The sequence below is a fragment of the Urocampus carinirostris genome, chromosome 15, assembly GCF_059441175.1.
Source record: "Urocampus carinirostris isolate Australia breed hairy pipefish chromosome 15, RoL_Ucar_1.0, whole genome shotgun sequence".
Taxonomy (NCBI): Eukaryota; Metazoa; Chordata; class Actinopteri; order Syngnathiformes; family Syngnathidae; genus Urocampus; species Urocampus carinirostris.
Window position 1 is genome coordinate 3,144,444 of NC_142363.1, and position 20,617 is coordinate 3,165,060.

Below are 20,617 nucleotides of genomic sequence, written 5' to 3' on the forward strand. Positions count from 1 at the left end.
ATGGATTTCGTTCTACAGCTTGCTTTGAGCGAGTTGGCTGATATGAGCGACAGTTCGCATATTGACACAGTTAAGGTTATCCTAAACGCAGTGCTGTCTTGCATTGTTCACAAACATTACCAGGCAATGTAAGACGATATATTACATCGCCAACAGCACTCGTCAGGGTGAGATCCTCCATCTTCTGCACTGTCGACGCCATGTTGGAAATCAAAGTTAGCGGTCTTTCTCCCGTGATTACTCGGGCACGCGAGAGCTCAATAATCACTGGCCGTTCAGAAGATAGCGATAGCTCGCGATAGCAATCACTCACTCTCCTGAACACGCCTCTGCTGGTATTGATGCATTTGTACATGCTAAATCATGCCAGATATCAGGAACCAAAACAAGTCCAGACTAAAATAACATTTTTAAAATGCTGCCTTAGAATGAAGAATATAACTCTGAATATGAATCCCTGCCATGATTTTAAAAATTGGCAATTTAATGTTAGTCAGCAGTGTCACTACATAAAAGCATTCTACTGTTCATGCAACTTCATATATTTTCAGTATGTATTATATGTATGAAGTTCACACATTTACAGGAAATGTGGACACAAATTTAACATCAATCCCCAGTTTGTCAGGTGTAGACAGGGATTAAATGTAGATTTTATATGCACATGTGCGAATTGTTTTAAAAAAAATCTCTTTATAAATCTTATTTAATCATAAAGTGCATTATATTTTTTCGATACCAAATTTATTTTTAGTTTTGCGCCTTTGGTTGCAATGCATAAATGTGAATGATAAAAGTAAATTGCACATTAGTCCAGTTCATTAAATTTAATCATTGTCCTATTGTTCTTGTGCTTCATGACACCAAAACAAGACATATTTTGGTTATTTATAGCATGTGTGGTATAATTTTAATAGTCCGGCCAACTTGACATCCAACGAGGCCATATGTGGCTCACCATGTGAAATGAGTTTGATACACCTGGTCTAAAGAGTTTACACGAGTTCAGATAAATGCACTAGTCAGGCTGAAAACAAATGCTGTAACCAGTCATGTTAGGTTCATAAAATCCCCACCAAAACAGTTTTCCCCGGACAATTTATAGCCGCTGAGTGGCGCTGTTCAACAGTTGGGGGGGGGGGGGGGGGGGAGAAAAAAAAAAAAAAAAAAAAAAAAACTGTTCATTTCATAAGAAGTCAGAGTAAACAGACGTGGTTTAGTTATTCGCCACTTTATTTAAAAAAATACAAAAACTACTTCATAGGAAAGCATTATATAGCAAAACCATCTTTTCATTACCATACTCTATGTTCAACTTTTCCTTTACAATAAAACCACGAAAAAAATTAATGGAAATCAATATTAACCTATAGTCCCTGCATATAAAAGTGTTTATACTTTCCACCAAAAAAAACTAACAATATCAGTTTGACGAAGGAATGAAAAGTAGCATTTTCAGTAAGGTGGAAAGTATTGTTTCATGTCGATGTATAGACAATTGATAGATTAAATACAATGTGGCAATCGTGCACATACATATATATAGTAGCACTTTCCCTTTCGGATAACTGGCCAATTTTTATTAACAGAACAAAAATGAAAAAAAACGAGCTGCTTTTGAAATTAATGAGAACAATGATCCATCATGCTGTGTGGTGTTTGCATCAAACCACATTGGCTTGAGTGGCCTTAGCAGGTATCTCCAGATTGCTCTCTCTTCCGCAACAAGCTGAAACCTCTTGCAAGCAAGACTCCACAACCACTGGAATCCCTTGGGAGCAGATCTGCTGTACATGTTGCCTAAATCAAACACCACAGCCAAATTAAATGTGTTCTTTAACCGCACAGAAAACATTAAAGCCCCCAAAAAAGTAACATGTACAAACCAAGCTCGCCGGGAAATGACGTAGTGAATGTCAGGCTTCTGGAAGCCGTTGAACGTAGAAGAGGCAGCCACAGTGTAAGCACCCATGTTTTCGAAGAGCAGCCAATCACCCACATGCATGTCTGGAAGGTTGCACTGTTCTACTATACGATCAAGGCCATCACATGTTGGACCCCAGATGCTGCAGGGATACATTGGTTCATCTGATTTGGGCTTCTAGGAAATAAGGCGGAACGGTTGTTAGATATCATGTTGCCTTTCATTTTATCAGTAACATTTGAAGCTTACTTTGTGCAAGGTTGGCAGACAATGAGCATGGTCATATAAAATACAGTTGAAAGACCCATAAACGCCATCGTTGACATAATACATGAGGCTTCGGTCGCCCATTCCTTCATCTTCATCTGTAATGAAAACAAACCCAGTTCACATACGAGGAGTCATTGTATAGCCAGTAGGAAAAATAAAATGTGTCCTCACCATCGGAGGCTGACTCGTCATCCAAAAGCACCTTTTTGGCGATAATGTTTACAACCAGGGTGTAGGCAGAGGCCACATAAAAGCGACCTGGTTCAGCAATAATCCTTACACCGTTGTCACCTGGGAAATATTTGTCCAAGGCAGGGTTGATAACTGCAGTGATCTGAATAAGGACAAATTGGCAGGTAAATAGAAATAAAAAAGGGCCTTCAAGGGGACTGTACAAATGAAACTTACCTCTTCAAATTTGAGCTCTGCAGCTTCGGAACCAGGGAACCCTCCTCCGATGTCCAAAAGATTCATGCTGAAGCCCAGATCGTGCTGATGAAAATGGTAGGTCACTTGGATGAATAAACTTCCATTGATGAAAAAAAATGATGTAACAAATGACAGTCTTTACTAACCCCCATATCAAAGACACAGCGGGCATCTGTAATCGCCTGCTTGAAGGCCTCTGCATCAGTACAACCACTTCCAACATGGAAACTGACACCGATCACATCCAGTCCCAATTCCTTTGCCCTCTCCAGAAGGCCTCTGCAAGCTTTAAGTTGAGCGCCAAACTTTATGCTCAGACGGCAAACTGCCTTCGAGTCATCCGTGGCAATACGCAACACTAGCCTAGGAAAACAAAAGTAGTTCAGGTGAGAACAGCAAGTCACACTCAGCAAAAGCTCTCATAGTTATTGTTTAAAAAAAAAAAAACATACTTTGCATTGTTATGATGGCGAACCACTTTCATAAGTTCCATTTCACTGTCAAAGGTCATCATCTGAACCCCGTGGGCAGATGCATACTTTATTTGAGAGACCTGCTTGCACGGGTTTGCATAGATGATCCTACTTGCATCTACTCCCAGAGACTGAACGAGCTGGATCTCGGTCTGCAGGTGACAAAATGCAACCATGAGCATTTAAAAAATCTATTAAAAGCAGGCCATATGTTTGGTATCCTTACCTTGCTTGCGCAATCAAAACCAGTTCCCAGTGATGCCAGTGTCATCACAACATCCCTGCTGTCGTTACACTTGACAGCATAGAAAGGAGTGACGCGAGGAAGCAACCTTGCCCAGCGCAAGTGTTTCTTCAAGACATCACCCAGATCACAAACATAGAAGGCATCTCGGTCATCCTGACAGACGGAATACAATAGTTTAACACAAAAGGGAAAATACACTACAACCCTCATCCCAACAAAGAGCTTACAGTCATGGATGATTCAATTATTTTTTGCTCGACAATATCTCTGGCAGAAAAGCCTTCTTCAAGGAAAGAGAACCCAGCCATATTCATGGTTGAAATTGTAGGTGTTGAACTGAAATAGTGTCTCAAAATGTTACACCTAGAATGTATATTGTACTTGGATTGTAAACGGAGACAGAGTTGTATTTACCAGGTTAAAGAGAGGTTGAAATGCAAGTTTCTCAGGTGCAGGAGATCCAAGGTGGCTCACCAGTGAAGTTAAACCCCTTTAAATAAGCCTCTAGGCCAGGGCAGGTAGAGTGTATTCTCCTGGGTTGATGACTCTGATAAAAGCAGCGAGATGTTAAAATGATTGCATCACTTTATTAAAAGGCCATAAAACGTAACTTTTTCCATTGATCATGTACGGTTTCTTAAATGTATGCTATTGCTAATGTTAAGCTAACAGATCTCTAGTGCGATGTGGAACGTCACATAAAAAGGAACACTTTACAGAGTCAGGAAAACTTGATAGCCACCATTTTTGGCAACAATGTATAAAAGGCACGCCCAGGAGAGATTTCCTCCAATCGCCTGAAAGAAACTCCTTCAACTTCTGTGAACAGCATCAAAACCGACAAATGGACGGAGAAGATTACGTAACGCCAGTTAGCCGGTTCCGTTCATGCTGCCATGTGGTCTACAGACTCAAAACGAGATCTGTTTTTTAGGAGAACTCATTCAGCGACATGACGTGGCAAGATCAACACAATTTTAAGAAATGAATATTAAAAAAAAAATCGTCGGGTTAACGTCAGGTGGCAAATTCACAATGTGCTTAACACAGAGCAACAAGCTAGCTAGCAACTGCAGTGGATCGTATTGATGACACGCTTACTTAAAGAATGTACTCGAATTTCGTGCTTACGAATGTCGTCAAGAACAGACCCCACAAGAACTTAACTGTGGAATAATTAAAAGAAGATTCTGGCGAGCGTCGGATAGCATTTTTTTAAGTAACCGGTTCCCGAAATAACATAAAAACGGACGCCTTACCTTAAAAAGCATTTACAAAAAGTTTGTCCATTAGACCCAAACTCTGGGGTGAAAAAAGACTGGGAGGGGGTTTCTTTAAACAAAGGAACCCCGTCTAAGGTTTCTCCGCCCGGCTTGACTGAAACTGGAGTGAATGCGGCAAATGTCCTGTCCTGGTTTTATAGGAAACCCGTTGCCACAGCAACGTAGCCAGCTAAAACCGGCCTCCCATCCACGTAAGAACCGGTTTGGACTTGTCCCAATGTCCCTCCATCAATGTGTTCGGTGAAGACGTCAGAAACAACGTTACAAATTGTTTTCTATGAAGGTTTGCCTCTGACAAAGTAATAATTTGTGCATCAGTGCTTAACTTTTGGCCTAGATACAATTTCAATAAGATGTTTTAAAATTAAGGAAATCAGCACAATATCATTACTGTTAATTTTAAATGCAAAGACTATATCAAGTTAACCAGGAACACCATCAATTTGTGGAGTACGGTAATTTTTGACATGTAATATGACCACCTTGCTACTTAACTAAGGGGGCAGTGTGTATTCTTTGGCCACTAGATGTTGCCCTATTGTGTCGTGCAACCCAAAACACCTAAAACCACAAGGAAGAATACTGAAATGTTTTTTGTGTTTTCCACATATTTATTTCAAATCCCTCCTTTGAGTCAATCAAACTCTTGAATCCAAATATCTTGCCACATGTAAGAGGTGATTATCAGGAATTTTGGACCACAAAGAAAAAAATAATCTATCCGGTTGTTTGTATATCAGATTTTATTTATGAGCTTTTTGAGTGTACGGGTTGGATTTGTTGTTTCTTAACAATAATATGCTTCCGTGTTTCTGCGGTTCTTACAGAAAGACTGCAGCTCTGATCGACAGCCAAGTTCTTGCCGATCCTTATGAGATTAAGGAAGGTGAGTCACATGTGCCATGTGTCAGACAGCAAGCTGTCAACAGTGTGTACCTGGCACACGACAGCCATCAGAGGTAATATTATGAGGTCATGACTAATACGGCTCGTAGGAAATGGTGTCATTGACTTATTATCACAGTGCCTTTATATGTAGTCCAAGTTCTTCAATCTGTTTGTAAGTGTGTATTAAAATAATTTGTGATGGTGGTGACAATCGACTTTGGCCTGGACGGATCTATTGACACTAACAAAGTTGTTACATAACGAAAATTGTGAATATGCTTGATTGCTGTTAAGATTGTCGAGAAGGGTTGTTCAAACCTCACATTATTTGTTTGCTGTTATTAGTGTCAATAAATTTGTTCAAACCAAAAAATTATACTTTTTTTGTTGATTTTGACTGAATCGATACGAAATACGAAAAGGCAGTAGAGATGGGAGTTCAAATTCCTAAAATGTAAATTGCAGTACAGTATTAATTTTTGCCGAAAACAAATGATGAATCTTTAATTGCCGTGCAAAATGTGTAAATACGTAAGTCATTGTACACTAACTGGATATTTGTGTTTTGAAATAAAGTGATCACAGATTTTACACAGGTCCTGATTTCATTGAAATACAGGGATCAGAATTTTCCGCTTTCCACTGTTTTTGAACCCCAAAGGTCATTCCCGTAAATCGTCTAAATTCAATGAGAAAATATTTTGGGGGGGTGAGGTATGATACGTGACTGTTTCATCATCCCAAGTTAGCAGTTAGAGATCGCGAGAAAAATCGGCAAAAAGAAGCGCAGCGCATTAGATCTATAACACAACAAATAGATCGACTCCTACCATTGGTCGATAGGTTCGCTGATAACCAATCAGCGGAGCTTTTGTTCAGAGTATTGGCTTTCTCAAACATGGCGCTCCTTCCGGTCTTTTCAAACGGTGAAATGAGTGTTTGAAAAAGTAAATATGAAAATACTAAGAAAAGAAGACGAGGCTTTTGTCTCCGAGATTGATAAAGGAATCAAGAATAAATTTAAGTGGTCATGGCTGGAGAAGACTGTCACAGACTGACATGTATTTTCTTTAAGCATGTTCAGTTTGTGCATTCTATTTTCAAATTAATGATGAATGGTTATTAATGTATATATTTTCATATATATTGTTGATTAGTAGCTAAATACAAGGTCCATCTTCATCATCAAAACACAACAACAATGGTGATGGTTGTAACATTGTAATCCCCCAATTGTTTTAAACATCTTATAACTGAAAAAAATACATGGTTTCTGTTTTGTTGGATTTAATTCATTCTAGTGCAATTTTCACATACCAAATAAGATAAATGCTGTTGGCTTCAGGGGGGCTTCGCCCCACTGAGCCCCCCACCGGGCTCCGCCCTGGACCTGGCCGGGGCCTGCGGCCCCTGGACCCTGGCTATTTCAGCTGAAAATGAAAATCTCCATTCTGATCCCTGGGAATAAGAATCGTTTTTACTGTCATTGATAACAACATTGTGAACACTGAGATTAGACATAGCACTCCAGTACAAGCGCTTAATAAAAACGTAATGGTTCACAGATCCCTTAACGACCTAAGTCATAGGGGTACCAATTCCTGCCAGGCGGCGCCCACCCCTCTCCAGGCTGAATATAGACTCAAAATGATAATAAATAGGAAACAATATTTAAAAGGTAGCGCTTGGAGACTGGCCTAAAATGTAAATTCATCAGAACAATAGTGCAATAAAAAAGTAGTGCAATGACATTTGGCAGCAATATAATCCCAAAATGAGTTGAGAAATAAGATAGAAGGTCAAGAATTAAAATATGAGTTGGGAATGGATATTGACCTAAAAGCAGCTTCTGTAAGGTATTCAACCACAATCAAAATTAACAAAAATTTAGGTGTTTTTCTTTTAAGTTTTCAAATAAATAATATATACCGTATTTTCCGCACTATAGGGCGCACCGGGTTATAGGGCGCACCCCCAAAAAATAGTTTTTGGTCCTATATCTTCCATACATAAGGCGCACCGGATTATAAGGCGCTACAATGGGAACGTCGACAAAACAGTCAGATAGTTCAGTCAAACTTATTATCACCTTAACATTCCGAAAGCTTGCAAAGAAGCAAATACGTGTCGTAGACATGTGCGGATGCGGTGTCCATACGATGTCACTCAAATGCATCGTTCCAAATATCATTCGGAAGGTTATCAATCATGGACAATCCATCGCATCCGCTTCACAGCATTATATCCGGACAGAGGAGCAGTTTCAGTGACAGACTGCTGTCACTGTCTTGTACTACGGACAGACTGAAGAGATCTTTTCTTCCTCATGCCATGAGGCTCTTTAACTCCACCCGGCAGAGTAAAGGCCCACATTAAACCACACCACCTACATTGGATATTACCGAATCTTACTGCATTATGTGTTCTGTGTAGCACTATTTAGTTACTCTATATAACATGCTAAAGTGGGCATTTGCACGTCACACTGGGTATTTGTATATTGTATTCTTTTGGCTTTATTATTGTATTGTTCTCAGCTCAGGGATGCTGCTGGAAATGTGAATTTCCCTTAGGGGATGAATAAAGTATCTATCTATCTATCTATCTATCTATCTATCTATCTATCTATCTATCTATCTATCTATCTATCTATCTATCTATCTATCTATCTATCTATCTATCTATCTATCTATCTATCTATCTATCTATCTATCTATCTATCTATCTATCTATCTATCTATCTATCTATCTATCTATCTATCTATCTATCTATCTATCTATCTATCTATCTATCTATCTATCTATCTATCTATCTATCTATCTAGTCTTGGGATTCAAGAACTGCCAAACATTCCTTAGTTTCTATTTTCTTTTTCGCTCGCAACTTTACTGTGCATATGACAATAAACACTTGGAATTGAGTTTAATTTAAAAAAAGACCCATCACAGGAACATCGAGATCACTCTGAAACAAGATACTGGGAAAATATATAGCCGGAGTAGCTCACCGAAGTCGTTGCGTTCAATAATAATGTGCAACAATGGTCCTCTTATATCCGTGAGTGTAGTAAATCCAGGAGAGTAAAATATTTACAAATACAGAATCTATGCCGTAGACAACCAAACTTGCTATTCACATTCATCTTTTTCGGCCAATTGCAGGCTTTGTTTTGCCCCTTTAGCCTGTGCGAGCCTGTAAATGATAAAAAAGATCCGCCCCCTTTACCTCCGAACAACTTTAGCCAATAGTGATCGATTCAACTGATGAATGACACATCTTTTTCGGCCAATTGCAGACTTTGTTTTGCCCCTTTAGCCTATGCGAGCTGTAAATGATAAAAAGGATCCGCCCCCTTTGCCTCCGAATAAGTTTAGCCAATAGTGATCGATTCAAATGATGATTGACACATTGGTTAGCCAATGAAACGCCGGTATATAAATCCCAGCATACACCGCAGACTACTTCGCGTTCGGGGGAAAATCTAGTCGGCGGCTGCTTGCATTAGTTGCAAGACTTTGCGACTTAATATTGATCCATATATAAGGCGCACTGTATTATAAGGCGCATGGTCAGCTTTTGAAAAAAATTAAGACTTTTAGGTGCGCCTTATAGTGCGGAAAATACGGTACCTCTTTTTAGCCAGATGAAAAATAAAATTGTTAAACAGCGCTTGTCACATTTATAAAACACATTGGTGATTTATTTTGTCTTTGTATGGCTCTGCTAATTTCAAACTTGATGCTATGCCAAGCCCGCAAGCCAGGAAGTGAGCCCACAATTGTGAAATAATTAATTTGCAAGCGTATCTTTGGTATGTTTTGTGCAAATCACAAGACCAGCAGTAATATAAATTACAAAAGCCAGGATCAAGCATTTCTCTGACAGCTTTTCTAATTTTTATACATATCTTTTGTCTTTCTATGTCTTAATTATCCTCTTGCTGAGACTTTTGGAGTTTTTCCTAGCCCTCCGTAGGTTTAAGGTTCAGCCACTTGTGACATTTTGTGGTTAAAGCCGACACAGAAATATATGACTTAACATAACTTATGTGAACATTAATTTAGAAGACGACTTTCATAGGGGACGAACATGAAAAACAAATCATTACGTGTCAATGTAATATTAGTTAAATCAGTCCAAATTTTATTGTTTTATTGTATTGAACAACAGGTTTTAATACATTTGACATGCAAAATCACTCACTCAAAATATTCAAAAAGTAAAGACCAGTAATGCCAGCATTAAAAGTGTCACCAAATTATCATTCATTTAATTTCATTTTCGTCACAGTACAGGTTTACAATCTATAGAGCTTGCTGCAGATGGGTAATTGTTCATTTATCCTGTTAAATCCCTCACAGGGTCAGATGTTATAAGTTAAAGGTGTTTAGCTGGTAAAACCCAGGAAGTCTTGACCTCAAAGTACTTAAAGAGTCACCTGCTTCAGACAACTCCATTTACGACCATTTGTCTGCTATTCCTTTTGGAGTATTTATTCACATCTTTGACCAAAATCCATTTTTCATCTTGAACCAAATAGATAATTTGCTTGCAGAGCCTCAAGCTGCAAGTTGACACATTAATAACTTAATTGAATGAAAATTCTCAGAATACAGAAAACTTCACCCGGATAGATAAACTAAAAAAATCCGTGACAGCAAGCTTTTGACCAGTAGTATGTTTTACACATTTGAAATCGGTTGATTTTACAATTTTAAATAAGGGATGATGTTGTTATTTTGCTATTTTGACACAAAGTACCATAGCTCTGGCATTTTTTGTTTCACATATGTAATTGTTTTGTGTCAAAATGACCACTCTAAGCTACTGGATGTGCTCACGTTTTTTGTACTGATTGTTTTTTGTTTTGTCAACATTTGATTTCAAAATCTCAAACGAGAAGGACGCTTTTCATACTATTTGTGTTATCTCAAACCGACCCTGATTGAATTATTGTTAAAAGGGTTTTGACTGTCAAGGAGACAGCCCTTTTGTTCTTTCTATTTTCTAAATTGGTTCATGAAGTTGGGATTTTTGAATTCATTGTGACCTTGTATTTGGATTTTTATTTGTAAAGTAAAATAAAATCAAAATCAGAACATTATGAGTGTTCATTTTACCTCTGAAAAGTGATGGGTCCCGGACTCGCATGCTCAAAAATCTATGGGTCCCAACAGAGATCTAATGGTCCCCAAAATTTAGTGTGCTCCATGCCCTTACAAACTGTCGTATTTTCCCTTTCGAAATACAAAAAAAACCTTTTTTTTAAAACATGTTTATTTATGTAGTTTAACATGTTATATTGTACATGTGTTTCCTTATATCATATATATTGTTAATTAACATTTTGTTGTGAGACACTGAGTTGTTCGACATGAATGAGGTTTATTATTAAAAAAAAGTTAAAAAATGAAGTCGCTTGGACGTTCACTGTAAAGGGAAAAAAATACATGCAAATATAATTAAGTAGAATAATATTTTTTCTTATTCAAATTATTAATACATTTTCTGCATTAAATTATTGTTGGTAATATACTGATTAAAAGGGATCACCACAAACCTGTCTTTTTTCATTTTCTCCCTTTATACTTCCTTTTTTTCTTAACTTCTTTATACAACATAATCATTCGTGATATATAATGCATCAAAGCAAGTGAGCCGTTGGAGAGTCGTCTCTCTTTAATGAGTAAAGCCGAAAAAGCCGGTTCTCTGAAAAGAAACGGACTTTGACTACACAACTTGAGCTGGAGATCGGCGTGCAGACGAAAACTCGAACCGCGAGACCCAAACAACAATGGCGGATCTGCCTCACGAAAAGTTTGGAGTGCGGTAAATCTTTGTTAAAAAATAATAATGACAATTTCGTGTCAAAAAAGTTGCGTCCCGGGGACGCACGTTGATTTGACATGATGTGTCCCCAGCAAAAATAATGCGTCTAGGACGCGGGCAAACAAGAACACTGCATTATTTATAAAAGCACCGTACAGTACAAAAGTGATGCACGCTCATCCATTGCATCTTAACTTCTAATTTTAAAAAACTGAAAAGTAGACCCCAAAAAATAAGGCTGATCACAAACTTGTCATAATTCGTTCAGATTGATATAGCATTTGTTGGAACAAGAGCTAAGCAGCCTTAAATCATTTTTCAATTTACCTCAAATTGGATACATAACACAGAATTACATAAAGGGTTTGACAGAGTATGGCAAGCCGCCTAGTGGGCCATCATGCAGAAGTAGAAAATGGGCTAGAAACTTGATCAGACTATTTAACAGTGGTACGCCAAGTTTTGATAGCAGGGCTCTCAGAACCATCGAGAACATCAGGTGGCCCCAGCGAGTCTCCAATAAAGAGCTCAGAGCCCGCACGTGCCAGCCCCGAGCATCTTCCTTGGTCGCACAACGCCGCACCCGCTGGTTTGGCCATGTCCTTCGTCTACCACCAGACCATCCGACACGAGCCATTCTCCAGTTTGACCCAAAGGCCGCAGGCTGGAGACGACCACGAGGGAAACCCCGCACTCGATGGCTCGACATCGTTGCCGGCGACCTCCAACAACACGGAGTTGCTGTAGAGGATGCAGAACAGCTGGCACAAAACCGCCAGCATTGGAAAAACCTGGTTCATCTGGTCGGCTCAACGCACAGGGACGGGACCCCCCGACCTTCGCTGGAGCAATAATCAAATCAATCAATACGCCAATGCCCTACTGATAAATGGCACAATTGGAAAGTGGTTTCAAACCATAGTCGGTGTGAGACAAGGCTGAATTTTCTAGCCAACCTTATGCAACATCTTCCTGGAGAGGGTCATGACCAAAGCCCTGGACCAATATGAACGGACAGTCAGCATTGGGGGACTTAACATCATTAACCTCCAAAATCTGGTCTATTCCCTGGACAAATCATTACCAAGTATGGGATTGAAATCAGCACAGAAAAAAAAGGTCAACAGCCTTCAAGGTATCACCACAAACATCTCCATCAAACACCAATAGCTTGAACCTGTCACCAAATTTAAGTATATAAGAGCTATTATATCATAAGACGGGTCAAGACCAGAAATCATGGCCAGGGTAACCTAAAACACAGCCTCACTTACCACTTTTGAACCCATCTGGGGAGACAAGAACATTGAAGTAAAATAAAAAAAATCATCATGCAAGCGCGGGTTACTTCCATATTCCTGTTAACTTGTGAGTCATGAACTCTAACACCAACGTTTGAAAGAAAAATCCATGACCTGGAGATGCGACGTTACAGGAAACTTCTGGGTATTCGCTGCATAGCCAATGTGACAAATGACAGTGCACAACAACGTTAGAGACCAGATGAAAACTGCAATGGCATGGTCACTTCACAAGATCATCAGGACTGGACAAGATCATTCTCATGGGCACCGTTGAAGGGGGTAGAATGAGAGAAAGACAGAAAAGGAACATCTAGGAATGGACAGGTGCCAACATTACCAAGATCCAAACTCAGGCCAGGAACTATCAGCAGTTAAGAGAGTTGTTCAGAGTCCTCAGTGGTGCCCCGACAACCCAGGCGGTTAAGGGATCGGTGAACCATGAAATACAGAATACTACTTGTGGGTTTACGTGGATGACTTATGCTGCAAAACATCACATTTGAGCATTAAATTTGCCTGGTAATGCATTACTAAAACACAAAAGTGAAAAAAAAGTGATAACATTTTCACAAACATTTTGAGGACTTCTGGGGCAGACCCGTAAACTGTTGAGTCAGCACATTTGACTCCTTTGATCCTTTTAGAGAAAGAAAACACAGATTGACTCGGAGACTCGCTGCTTCACTTTAAACAGCAGGGGCTTTAAAAAGTAAATGAGGGGAAAACCATTGTCGCACCCACATATGATGACATAGGTTCCTTGCTCTGGAATTTGGATGGCTCATTGGTATTAGTTACCCGAAAGAGGTTTGAACGTCTTTTATAATTGAATATGCAGACGATTTTCTTCGAATTAACTATATATTTAAGAACTCAAAGTCTGATTGATGAGACAGGATATATGCCAAATTGAACAATTTGACACTGCAATTAGTGTTTTTTTTTGCCATAGTAGTGAGCCCTTTAGTGTTAGGGCCCGGTCACACAGCCGTTTGCGTCTGAATCACGGCCAGAAATTTCTGCCTGTGAAGCAGACGCTGTTGGACGCTTTAAGATCGCCATACAGACGAGATACAGCAGTGCTTTACACGCGGTCGGAAATTCACACGCGGTTAGCCGCACCAAAAAGTTTTGCGCTGCTCAAAACTTTAGACCACGTGTTAATCGCGGGCGGCACACGAGGTAATGACGCGGAAATGACGCCGTGACGACGGCCAGGGCGTGGTTACACATGGGTAGGACGCGAAATTTCAGCGGGTAATCGTGGGTGTAGCACGGTCATAGCATGTTCTGCGCCTGTATCGCGGTGTTATTACGTGAAATTAGCGTGTTACGCGTGTGACGGTCAAACGCCTTTCTCCGCGTATATACAGCGCGATTTGCCGAGGACACGTCAGTTGTGCTCGAGACGTCAAGGGGTGGACATGGATCCCCGTCACTGTAGTGACCTCGTCTTAATCCATTTTTATTTCTTGACATTTATTTTCATTTCATAACAAGATAATAAAATAAAAATGAAAAACTATTACGATAATAACATTTTGGCTTCTTCGGTGCCATAGCTTGAAATCTTGATCTTCACGGGACTGTGTCTTGAGCGGTTATGATTTCTACAGCCCGGTGTTATGCCGAGAAATGCATCCCTGCCAAGATTTGCATCCCCTCGCTACTAAAACCACTTTTACCTCGTTTTATCTCACTTTTAGGGAATGTAATGGCGAACATATAACCAAATCCACTTTGTCTTGCATTTGTTGGGAATGTAATACAACATAAACCATTACGTCTTTGTTTTTGTTGTGAACGTAATTGAACGGTAATGCACACCGTATATAAATCACTTTTGAGAACTGTTATGCACTCTACCGTAAAGCTTATTATGCAGAAATAAGCTTTATGGTAGAGTGCATAACAGTTTCAATACGAGCGATTTGAATAGAAAAACATGTTATTACCTGCTCAAAAGTGATTTGTATACGGCGTGCATTACCGTTTGATTACATTCACAACAAATACAAAGACGGAATGGTTTAAGTTGTATTACATTCCCAACAAATGCAAGACGAAGTGGTTTTGGTTATATGTTCGTCATTAAATTCCCTAAAAGTGATATAAAAGTGAGATAAAACGAGGTAAAGTGGTTGTAGTAGCGAGGGGGATGCAAATCTCGGCAAGGATGCATTTCTCGGCATAACGCCGGCTCGGCAGCTTTTATACCCGTGGTCCACACGAGAAAATGACGCGATGTGGAAGCGGAACAGTCGCCGGCGTCTGTTTTGCGGGCATACCACCGATGAACAGCGGGTTGGCCAATTTTGCGCATTTTCCATCGCGGGCAACCACAGGCACAAAAAAAACGCAAAATTTTACCCACGATACAGACGCAAACGGCTGTGTGACCGGGCCCTTACCTGTGGTGTTCCACAGGGTTCAATACTTGGCCCCCTTCTTTTCAGCATTTACATGATTCCATTAGGTGATATTATTCGCAAGTATAACATCAGTTTCCATTGCCACGCAGATGACACTCAACTATATCTTACGATGGAGGAATCTGCCCCACTAAACTGTGGAAATGTGGAGGCCTGCCTCACCGATATAAAAAGATGGATGTCACTCAACTTCTTGCGCCTCTACCCTAAAAAGACCGAAATGTTAATTATTGATCCATCTAAATGCCGTGACTTGTTATCAAAAACTGTCTGTCTAGTCTGTGGTTTGCAATAATCTGTGGTCAGTGCAGCCCTTTGAGACTCCTTGTGATAAAGAGCTATACAAATAAACATGACTTGACTTGCTTGGCAGTGCCTGTTGAGGTGCAATAAAAAGATTCACTGACTGTAATAGTGTTTTTTGGTTGAAATATATTTTTTACCCCCCTATATATTTTAGTACCTCCCTGTATAGGGCTTCATTGGATGTCTTTTGAGAAAGCCCCTCAAAATAGTTCTCTTTTAATCTAATTGTTTTTTCCTTTTCCAGCAATTTTAGTATCTTATTTGCAATGCCTTTTTTAAACGTTTATTTCTAATAAAAAACACTAAACTGTCTCGTTTTGTCATATTTTTTTGATCTTATTTCTAATGTACTTTTTGATACAAAATACAATGCTCATTTTAAGTTTTTTTTTCTCATTTACAATTATTTAATTTTTTTGGTAGTATGATAAAATGCTCATTTTGAGTGCCTGTGTGATTATTATTATTTTATTTTTTAAACTTTTTATTTCTCACACACAATTTGAAAGAGGGTTGGGTCACCCATCATACAGCAACACAAACAAAAATATATACAATAGACATTCCCATAAATAACAAAAGAAACAACAACAAAAAAATGTTAATAAAAGAAATAAAATAAAAGGTGAGGTGTTTAGACATCAAGTAAAAATTGTGTGATAAGCTTGTATCTATTCTTGAACTGATCTAGTTTCAGTTGAAGTCCTGCAGTGATTTTTTTTCCATAACATACATTTGCTTTAATTTGTTTCTCCATTGTTTTATGTCAGGAGGTTGTGGTTTCAGCCAGGAAGCTGTGATCCTTATCTTTGCTACTAGAAGAATAACCCTTAGTACATATTTATGTTGACCAGTCAATAATTCTTCTGGCAAAATTCCCAATACATAGGTCACTGGCTCCAACCGTAACTCCCAACCAATAATTATTATTTTTTGTCTGAATAATTCTCCAGAAATTTAACATCACAGGGCAATTCCAGAAAATATGCGTGAAATCTCTGACCCTCCCACAGTTACGCCAACATAAATTGGATGTATTCTTATATTTTGAAGTGATAGAGGGTGTATAGAAGTAACGCATTTTTAATTTCCATTCAAACTCCCTCCATGTCGGACTGCTGGTTATTTTGTGTCCCTCTTTCAAAGTTTTTTCACAGTCGTCTTTTATCACTAAATTAGCTTCTTGTTCCCATTTTTCCTTAACCACCATCTCATCATTACTGCGATCAATTTGCAGAGCTTTATACAAATTTCAGATAACCCACTTTATTGATTGCCCTTTTGAGTATGATATCAATAATTCCTCAACATCGATCCTTTTTGGGCCCATTTTTTAAATCCTACGTCCATAACCCCAGGTTTAAAATCTGGGTTTTTAGCTACTTTTGTAGCCCTATTCACAGACCTTGATATTTTAATTTTTTTGTATTGTTGATCATGTTTTAGTCGTTCCCTTAATCCATTCATTCTGGAGTTTTAACTTCTTCCACATCATTACTAATATGAATGGTAATGATTCCACCGGCACATTTGCACAAGACTGCTGCTCCATGTCCACCCATATTGTATCTTTGTCTCTGATAATCCACAGAATAAGAGCTTCAATTTGAGCTGCCCAATAATAATATCTAATATTGGGTACGTGCAGGCCCTCTTTTTCTTTGGAAGCTAACACTTTAAATGTGGATGCTGGGATCAGAATATGAAGAGACTGAAACAGAAATAATAGTCTTGGTAATATGTTCATTCTAATTTTTTCTACCCTTCCGATAAGGCTTAAAGGCAAAATTTCCCATCTTTCCAAATCCTTCTTTATTTCTTTCACCAACTTTCTATAATTTGCATCAAACAGCTGTGTGGAATGTGGTGTAATAGTCACCCCCAAATATTTAAACCCTTTATTTGTCCATTTGAAATCAAATCTTTCTATCGTCTATCTATTTTCCTGATATCATCAATGCTACTGATTTGCTCTCATTATTTGAATACCCTGCTACTTTTCCATATGTTTTAAGGTTCTCCAACAGTGGAGGTATTGATGAAGAGGGCTCTTTCAGCATTTCAGCAAGTCATCTGCAAACAGTGATATTTTATGCTCTTCTCCTCCCTCATTTAATATTCCCCTTATTTGGTATTACAGTGGGACCTCGGTTATCGCGGTTAATGGGGACCAAAATCACCCGCGAAACGTGAAAATCTGCGAAGTAGCGACGCCCCTTCAAAAATGCTTAAAAATAATAATAATAATATATATATATATATATATATATATATATATATATATATATATATATATATATATATATATATTCAGTTCTTTCCAAAGATTCTCAATTTCAATTGGATTGAGGTCTGGACTTTGGCTTGGCCATTATAACACCTTGATATGTTTTTTGGTGAACCATATCATAGTAGCTTTTGCTTTATGTTTTGGATCATTGTCTTGTTGGAAGACAAATCTCCGTCCCAGTCTCAGGTCTTTTGCGGACTCCATCAGGTTTTCTTCCAGAATCGTCCTGTATTTGGCTCCATCCATCTTCCCATCAAATTTAACCATCTTCCCTGTCCTGCTGAAGAAAAGCAGGCCCAAACCATGATGCTGCCACCACCATGTTTGACTGTGGAGATGGTGTGTTGAGGGTGATGAGCTGTGCTTCTTTTACGCCAAACATAACGTCTTGCATTGTTGCCAAAAAGTTCCATTTTGGTCTCATTTGACCAGAGCACCTTCTTCCACATGTTTAATGGGTCTCCCAGGTGGCTTGTGGCAAACTTTAAACGACACTTTTCATGGAAATCTTTAAGAAATGGCTTTCTTCTTGTTACTCTTCCATAAAGGCCAGATTTGTGCAGTATTGTTGTCCTATGGACAGATTCTCCCCCCTCAGCGGTAGACCTCTGCAGTTCATCCAGATTAATCATGGGCCTCTTGGCTGCAACTCTGATCAGATTTCTCCTTGTATGAGCTGAAAGTTTAGGAGGACAGCCCGATCTTGGTAGATTTGCAGTGGTCTGATACTCCTTCCATTTCAATATTATTGCCTGCACAGTGCTCCTTGGGATGTTCAAAGCTTGGGAAATCTTTTTGTATCCAAATACAGCTTTAAACTTCTCCACAACAGTATCTCGGACCTGCCTGGTGTGATCTTTGTTCTTCATGATGCTCTCTGTGCTTCAAACAGACCCCTGAGACTATCACAGTGCAGGTGCATTTATATAGAGACTTGATTACACACAGGTGGATTCCATTTATCATTGTTAGTCATTTAGATCAACATTGAATCATTCAGAGATCCTCACTGAACTTCTGTACAGAGTTTGATGCACTGAAAGAAAAGGGGCTGAATAATTTTGCACACCCACTTTTTTTTGGGGGGTTAAAAAAAGTTTAAAATGTCCAATAAAGTGTGTTCCACTTCATGATTGTGTCCCACTTATTGTTGATTCTTCACAAGAAATTACAGTTTTATATCTTGATGTTTGAAGTCTGAAATGTGGCAAAAGGTCACAAAGTTCAAGGGGGGCCAAATAGTTTCGCAAGCCACTGTATATATATATATATATATATATATATATATATATATATATATATATATATATATAAATATAATATAATTGAAATATATATATATATATATATATTTGTGTGTATCTGTAGGCATTTTTAGGGGGAGAAAAGCGGTAGTCTAATACATAAAACGGTAGTGTTGGAGAGTAAGCTGTACCCCTATAAGAGAATACCTGCACTCGATCAGTGATTCTGGTGATATCCCAGTGGGCTATCTAAAAAGGCATCAATGTGCTCTCATAATTTCCACTTAATGTGTCATAAAATATCCGATGTATTTGTGTTCATCTATCATTGCCAGAGGCTACTCTTAATTTGTCTTTTATACAACAGACTTGGCTGTCTTGGATCTTGTAAAAGGCCAATTTTTGCCTCGTCTCATTTAAGGTTGGGAAAAACTCAATCACATGCTGTCATAGCACAATATGTTGTTATTGTTGTTTCAGTTTAGCTAAGGTTCATAAATATATGACACTGCACTTCTAATTTCCAGTGGAAACCTCCTCTATTCCCATATTCTTTGTGTCAGAGTTGCTTGACCCAATCCCGAAAGATAGTCTTGTTGTCATGGCAAGGGATTCGAAAAGGAAAACAGGCCACATTTCCCAATAATTTTCTTTTCCTTGATTCATTCTTGAGGAGTCACGGTCCTACAAATGTGATGGAAAGGTGACGTGAGTTTGAGCAAGCTATATGGTGCCGCTGCTCTTAAAATCCCCTCCAAACGTTTGCCTAGATCAATGGTTTCTAGTCGGGGGTTCACACCATTTATCCCATTGGTGAAGGGAGAAGGGGGAGAAGACAAGCAGTCCCATTTCGAAGAACTGCAGTTGTTGGCGGGGGAAGAGAGGGAAGAAAAACACTCACATTTTTCCCTTTCTTTTAGTGCTGACGCAAGTAGGTGATTAGCTGATGCAAACAATGCCAGCTCGAGTTAGCACGAAGAATAGGCAAGAATATTTTCAAAGTTTAATCAAACGTTCAGCAGGAATTGTTGTAACAAAGAACAATAGTATAAATACTATTCCCTCCGCCTACATGTGGCCTTGAGGCAACCTTTGAGTGGGCCACCGGGTCATACTGGATGCCTGAATTTTATTGTATTTAGAAGTTCCTGGGGACAACTCAATTACAGAAATTCCTCCAGTGTTTGATATCATGAATACAACATACCTTGCAGCCTTGAACCATTTTATTGGGAATTTATCAGAGGCAACTGCTGTTGCTGTTTTGTGCACAAACTGAGAAATGATTGTTTACAAAAAATGTTATACTTTTTTTTTTATTATAGTAAATGCAAGTTATGTAAGCAAAATAATCTACAGCAGGAGTCCCCAAACTTTTTCCTGTGAGGGCCACATAACTTTTCCCTTCTCTGATGAGGGGCCGGGGTCAGTTTGTAACAGGAAAAGTGTGATGATTGCAGGAGTGCCTAAATGTAAAAATGTATGTTTTTCCAGAAAGCCACATTTAAATAACCCTTTTTGGATTCTTCACATAACAAAAGCCAGAAAATAAATAACACTATTAATGAAATAATAAATAACCAAATAACCCTCTCTAGGCTCTTCACAAAAAAAGCCAGGAAATAACACTATTTATGAAATAAATAATAACCAAATAACCCTCTTTGGGTTCATTTGTTAAATAAATAAATATATAT

General features: G+C 38.8%; 1 protein-coding gene and 1 long non-coding RNA gene across 2 annotated transcripts; one reads left to right on the top strand and one right to left on the bottom strand.

The window, feature by feature from the left end:
• Positions 1 to 1,215: 1,215 nt before the first annotated feature.
• odc1 (ornithine decarboxylase 1) lies at positions 1,216 to 4,770 on the bottom strand. Its single transcript, XM_088355273.1, has 11 exons — positions 4,603 to 4,770; positions 3,758 to 3,890; positions 3,571 to 3,679; positions 3,323 to 3,496; positions 3,076 to 3,248; positions 2,770 to 2,986; positions 2,603 to 2,686; positions 2,366 to 2,528; positions 2,174 to 2,289; positions 1,887 to 2,101; positions 1,216 to 1,800 (listed from the first exon to the last, which is right to left on the bottom strand). The coding sequence occupies exons 3-11, from the start codon at positions 3,655 to 3,657 to the stop codon at positions 1,665 to 1,667; spliced, it is 1,365 nt and encodes a 454-aa protein (XP_088211399.1). The 5' UTR covers positions 3,658 to 3,679; positions 3,758 to 3,890; positions 4,603 to 4,770; the 3' UTR covers positions 1,216 to 1,664.
• Positions 4,771 to 4,953: 183 nt separating this feature from the next.
• On the top strand, positions 4,954 to 15,698 carry LOC148351342 (uncharacterized). The gene is made up of 3 exons (XR_015852968.1): positions 4,954 to 5,076; positions 5,454 to 5,585; positions 15,170 to 15,698. It is a non-coding gene; the product is annotated as an uncharacterized LOC148351342 (long non-coding RNA).
• The last annotated feature ends 4,919 nt before the right edge of the window (positions 15,699 to 20,617 follow it).

Bases quoted from the DNA above. Each gene is read 5' to 3' on its own strand.
- odc1 (XM_088355273.1), bottom strand. From the start codon at position 3,657: ATGAATATGGCTGGGTTCTCTTTCCTTGAAGAAGGCTTTTCTGCCAGA. The intron at 2,290-2,365 runs GTGAGGACACAT...TTTTCATTACAG, and splicing joins TGACGAGTCAGCCTCCGATG to ATGAAGATGAAGGAATGGGC. The intron at 1,801-1,886 runs GTTTGTACATGT...TGTTTGATTTAG, and splicing joins GTCATTTCCCGGCGAGCTTG to GCAACATGTACAGCAGATCT.